Genomic DNA, 6,470 nt, shown 5'->3' with positions numbered 1-6,470 from the left:
TTACTAATATTTAGTTTATAAGTAACAAACATTTAAATGTAACTTCTATTGTTTTCATACTGACTACAAGTTGATAATTTCACTGACGGCATTCAATAATATGCATTATTATTTAATGTTTAAATTTTATAGTAAAATATTTAGAATTTTCTAAATTTAATACATTTTTGATTTGCGAAATATTTGAGTTATACCAACTCACATTTTATTATGACTTTTATTTAAATATTAGTGTCTTACAATAGGTAATTCAAACCTAACTTCCTCAAAATAATTTTATGGATACAAAGTATTCAATGGACAACATTTTTTTTAATGAAATAATAAACAAATAATAAATATTTTTATTATCATTAAATAATTAAAAACAAAAAATGTTTTATTATTTTTATTTTAAGTAATTCAATAATAATGATGGTATAACAAAATATTATTATCTTTTGTTGGTTGTTAATATACATGGTTTTATATTAATTTTAAATTACAAGGTACATAATAATAATATGTGATAACATATTTAAAATAGAAAATAAAAATTATACATTATAAATAACTATAATATTACACTATTAATAATTTAGTTTTTAATACTTATTGTCTTAAAATAAATACATTGTATATTTATGTATTTTATAAATTGCTTTCCTGTCAAATTGGATATCAGTGATTACAATGGTATGGTTTCTTATTTTGCCCTAACTAAAAACTAGAAGGAACATTAGTAGTATTTAATAATTAATAATACACAATTATTGAGGAAAATGTTAACTACTGTTATACATTTTTGTAGGAAATAATTTATAAAATACAATACTGACAAAAACATAATCAACAGTCATCAATAAACCACATAAATTCAATAACAACAACACAATTTATCAATTATGCTACCACTAACGGTGTAGAACAACACGAAAACTAAATATAATTAAAGTTAAATTATAATATAAATATCACAAGTGTAACACTTAGAATATATGTTTAATAATAATAACATTTTAACAATACTTAGAATTTTCTTATAGTTTTAGATTTTAGTGTTTTGTACTTCTCTGATAAAATGATGCCACCGTGAAGACTGCAACAACATTAGCTACCCAAAGACTTAAAGATGTTCGTAAATTAATAATAAAATTTACATTTATGCATCCATTAATTTAATATATGGATATGGATGGTGATGGTTATGGAGTTCGGTGGTCAATGGTGCGGTAGACCTTCTAGGATAAATAACAAATAGAGCTAGTTGTATGATAGAAAGCATACATCCAACTGCATTTGGGTACTAAAACAAAAACGAATTCATCAATTATAACTATGTACAACATTAAATGAAATATATTGATACTAGTATTATAAAATAGGTTCACCATTATCACTATTACTATATAGTTTTTTAACAGTAATATTTATTTAATAAGAATAAAATGTTATTATTAATATGCTTAACTCAAAATACAACTATATATATATATTATACGATAGTCTGTAATATTATTTGAAAGACCTCATTACATAATTGTAAATTACCATAATAAACTTGTCACGTAACATTCGGCCATAAACCAACCACTGAGCAGAAACAAGGAATGTCATTACAATCAATGGCAGCGGCATTGACTCTGTATTTTTAGTTCTTATCACATGAATCTACAACAATTGTAAATTTAAGAGATACTCAATAGTTTTTGTTTATGATATTGTTTATAGGATCTATAATATTATTACTTAATATATATGTATATGTGGCATCCACTTAATTAAATGGTGCATTTCATAAAAAGTTATCTAGTTCATGAAATTGAACTAATTTTTTTCCACTTGGTAAAATATTTAAAAATGTCTATGACTCCAGCCGGTCCCGCATTGAATTTTACTTACACTAATAATCATTTACAACTAACACATAGATCTTGGGTGGATAAGACAAGATTATGAATTGCCTTAATGTTATCCCTTAAATAATAACCGTAGCGAGACCCCTTAAAGGCTATTTTATTTAATACAAGAACGAATTCAACTTGATTAACTTTATGTCTAGGTAGTTAAATTATTTAAATATTTTACAAACTATTGAAAATTGAAAAGTGACTGACGAGAGACAAATCACATATCACGATTATTATATTTATATTATTATTAGGGCTTAGAAGTTGATACATTTTTTTTTTTTGAACTTCTTAAGCAATGCTTTATTAGCTAAAAATGTGTTTCAATAGCATGTGAATAGCTAATAACTAATTTTTATTTTGCATTTACTGGCTTATTTTTACGTTTAGGATATTTTTCGACATATTTAGTCATTTTATACTAGTTAGAGGAAAAATAACGAGTTTATTAAATATCCTGATGACTTCAGTGCTGAAGATTCAAATATTTTCCAATTACATCAGTGGACGTGGAGAGAAGTTTCTCTAAACATAAATATTATAATTAATATTTATTATCCAATAAATATCATAATTATCATTTAATTTTGATAACAAAAAATATGCTCTCATACAATGCAACAATTTTGAGTAATTTGTATGCTTTTATAAATTTAAAAATGAAATTTATTTTTGTTAATTTTAAATCATTATGTATAATTGTTTAAGGTCATTTTTTGTCATTTTTGTATATTTTTTAGGTCATTTTTTAATTGTTTTAAGGTCATCAACTTCCAAGCCCTAATTATTATTATTGTTATGACTATAATTGATATGTATAAATTATTATTACTATATTACAGTAGGTACCTGTAATCAATAAAATATTAAATAGAAAAATTATGGCACTCACGTGGACTTATATTTTTGTGTGTTTCCTATTAGATTTGTTCTGTGGGTTTTTTTCCGTGGTTATTTTTCAGCCTTACTATTTTATACCATATAACTATTTAGGATCAGCAGTTTCAGTTTTTTGTTGTGAATCGACCTATTATCAAACTTGAAAATAAAAACATTATCTGTGTTCTCTTGTTGAATGTTTTGAATTTTTAAATTTTTAAGCAAGTTATGAATATATCAAATATTATATTTTAATAATCCTCATAACTTGCTTAAAAAATTAAAGTATTATAAAAAGCTAACGAGAGAACACAAAAATTTTCTTACCTTTAAGTTTAATAATAGGTCAATTCATTAATATGATATTTAAATTAACCACAAAACTACAACTGCTGAACCTAAATATTGATATGTTATGCGAAGTAAAATGGAGATAACATATATTATTATACAGGTATAACATCCTCTTAACAGGATATATTTTCATGAAATAAATATTAAAATTTGATGTTGTGAAATTTTTTTTTATCAAATGGCTTTATTATAAATGTTTTTCTTGGAAAATTTGGAATATGTTATTATTTCAATAATTTTGGTGTAATGAATGATTTTAAAATAACATAATATAGGCTAATATAGGTACTAGGTATTTTATATTTTAAAATGTAATAATTTATTTATTCAAAAAATTACTTGAATTGTGATGATGACGATTACATTTAATTTTACCTCTGAACGTAACGTACCTCAATTGTATATACTAAATGCATTGTAACCAAAGAATTTTACAATATACACCAGAAAAGATACAAATAATTTTTATCAAAAGTATAGGTATAGAAATAAAATTAGAAACATTAAAAATTAAATGAAAATTACCTCTTAAATACCTAGCCTACCTTTATTAAATAAATAAATAATAACATATTCTACATTTCTCAAAATAATATCCACTTAATGAAATGTTTAAATACACCTCCAAGTGGGAAAAAAATGATTTCATTTTATAAATTGGATAACTTATCACAAAATACACAATTGAATGAAGTGGATGTAACATAAAAGCAATTAAATTATGAGTCGTAACACTTACTAAATTGGAAAATGGTGCTGCAAAAAACAACATAGTAGTGAGAGAACATAAAAGTCCAACACGATCTATAGCATCATTAGTAGTCAAGGAGATGATTGATGTATCTGATATATCTAAAGGCGTTACTGCCGCCACCTCCGCTGATGACACCGTTTTTGACTGTTTTTGATTTACATTTGAGTAAGTAATATACACAATCCACGCAATAACGGCAATAGCTGATACAACATAGTGCATCACTCGTTTCTAAATGTACCGAAAGCAATGATGTATTATGTAAATAAATAGTTAATAAGTGAAATATTATAATTTATAACCAATAAGTAAACCTATTCAAGAATAACAAAAATCATTATCAAAGATTTTGTCAAAAATAAAATTATCCTAGTACTATCAATTACAGTTGTACATTTTGAGTTTATGTGAATTGAAAAAAAAAAACTATATTAAAAAAAAGTACAAAACTGTTCAATGTGTCTGTATATTTTAATTATATACTTAATTTACAAACATTTAGAAAATTAAAAAAAAAATTAATACAAAGTTTCACTACAAAATTATTTAACTTTAATTAGATTGTAATGTATAGGGCAGATAATTTCTAGCATATTTTGCATATTACATATTTGTTCTATGCAACAATTACACTGTAACCACTAACCATAAAAGAGACCAGCAACAAATTTGTTTCATCTTATGACAAATTTATAATTTTATATTCCATAGTAAAATAAGATCTTTTTTTAGTTTTATAGTAATATTTCTCTTTTCTTTTTACATTTATTTTATAAAGTCCAATTTGTCAGGTCAATTAAGTAGTATATTTAGTGTACACTTGTACAAAAACTTATTATCTGAGTTTTATTTTAGATGCTACTTATTATATTAAACATTAATAAATTAAACCGAAAGAAAAAAATTTATTATGTTAATGTAGTTTTTAGGACTATAATATAACATATTATGTATCTTATTGTTACTATAAAATATGTAATGGTGTAAAACTAGTTGTTAATTAACTATTTCAATTCATTTTATACTAGAAAATTGCTTTATGAAAATCTTACCTTTTTTGACGTGTATCTATAGTAGATCCATGTGTATATTGCAAATAGCAAACAGCCAAAAGCATTAACAGACACTAATGTGCTGTTGACCAATATCATACCATAATACAGCCACAATGAACACCTAAAATAATTTAGTATAATAATATTAGTAGTTTGGTAGCAATTATTATGATATATTGTTTTATAATAATTATTATGCAGGAAGCAAGACACTGCAGTCAACAAATGTATCTATTTGTCACAGTAACAGAGTTGTAAAAGTCAAGATATGAAATAACTTACGACAGAAATCCAGTGACAAATGGTACAACAGACTCATTTGATACTTTGCCCTTCTTCACGAAACTGGCACATATCAAACTGTAACAAAACAACGTCTTCGTTAATAATATATATTATAATGGCGAGCAACAACTTGTCGACTGTCAGGTGTAGTCGACAAAAACAATATCTAATGACTTCAGCAAACCACCAGTCATTAAAGATACACTAAAATATTATGCACTCATTACTACTCGTACTACTACTACTACTACTACTACTACTACTACTACTACTATATTGTGTGGTGGGGTACTTACAGCCCGGACAAGAACTGGACACATGTGCACGCCGAAGCGGAGACACGCAACGCATACTCAAAGTCATATCCGTTCATCGTGGACGCAACGGTCGATACACCGACGGGATTCGGGACGACTTAGGGTCTCGCGTGCCAGTGGACTCGTTTGCGGTTCGGCGGCGATACCGGCTGCGGTGTAGGCGGAGAACAGATCGACGACGTCGGACTTTGCCGCCGAATTGTCGAAGGCGGTGAACGCAACGTGCGACGGCGACCGACAGAGTTATTGCAACGGTAACGATACCGACAGCACCACGTCATTACGGTGTACGACTAAACAGCTTACAACGCGGATCGTACGGCGCGTGCGTCTCGCATCGAAACCAGTTGCCGGAGGCAGTAAAAAATATGGCACACGACGCGAATTCCGACAATAATTTTTACGGTTTTTCGATGTCGCGGTGTTCAGCGCAAGCTGTGCTAATATTGACGATCGAATTCTATTGCGTGTGCTGTACTGCAGCTGTCTGCTGTTATGTGTTTGTTTATTCTAAAAGTCGATGATAACGGCGACCGCCATAACAACCACTGCGGCGATACCGCGTATAACAATATTATTATGTACGTGCGACGAGAAAGTATAACCACCTACGGATCATAATATTATTATTATTATTATTATGTTGCCGACCGCCGATAATGTGATGTTGTTTCGTTCATCTCGGAACCTTATCATTTTTCGGACAGGTGCTTATCACTCTGCGTGCTGCACACTTGGTGGTATCAGCATCCAGCTAATGGCCCGTAGCCGATGCACAGGTGGTGATTCGAATCGTACACGATATCATATTGTTTTTATTATAGTTCTGTGAAATAATTACGATGCAAATGCACAATGGAATAAAATTACGATTGGTGATTATTATTATGTATGTTACGCTATTGCCAGTTAGGCAACTGCCTACAAACAGTCCAAA

General features: G+C 27.9%; 1 protein-coding gene across 1 annotated transcript; it reads right to left on the bottom strand.

Moving 5' to 3' along the window:
* Positions 1–373: 373 nt before the first annotated feature.
* LOC132926932 (sugar transporter SWEET1-like) lies at positions 374–6,211 on the bottom strand. The gene is made up of 6 exons (XM_060991358.1): positions 5,513–6,211; positions 5,214–5,291; positions 4,929–5,052; positions 3,862–4,107; positions 1,531–1,650; positions 374–1,285 (listed from the first exon to the last, which is right to left on the bottom strand). Exons 1-6 carry the CDS (start codon positions 5,587–5,589, stop codon positions 1,142–1,144), a joined length of 789 nt encoding a protein of 262 aa, XP_060847341.1. The 5' UTR covers positions 5,590–6,211; the 3' UTR covers positions 374–1,141.
* Positions 6,212–6,470: the final 259 nt, after the last annotated feature.

This window comes from Rhopalosiphum padi, chromosome 3, assembly GCF_020882245.1.
Source record: "Rhopalosiphum padi isolate XX-2018 chromosome 3, ASM2088224v1, whole genome shotgun sequence".
In the NCBI taxonomy this organism is placed as follows: domain Eukaryota; kingdom Metazoa; phylum Arthropoda; class Insecta; order Hemiptera; family Aphididae; genus Rhopalosiphum; species Rhopalosiphum padi.
This window is presented reverse-complemented; position numbering and strand designations above follow the sequence as displayed.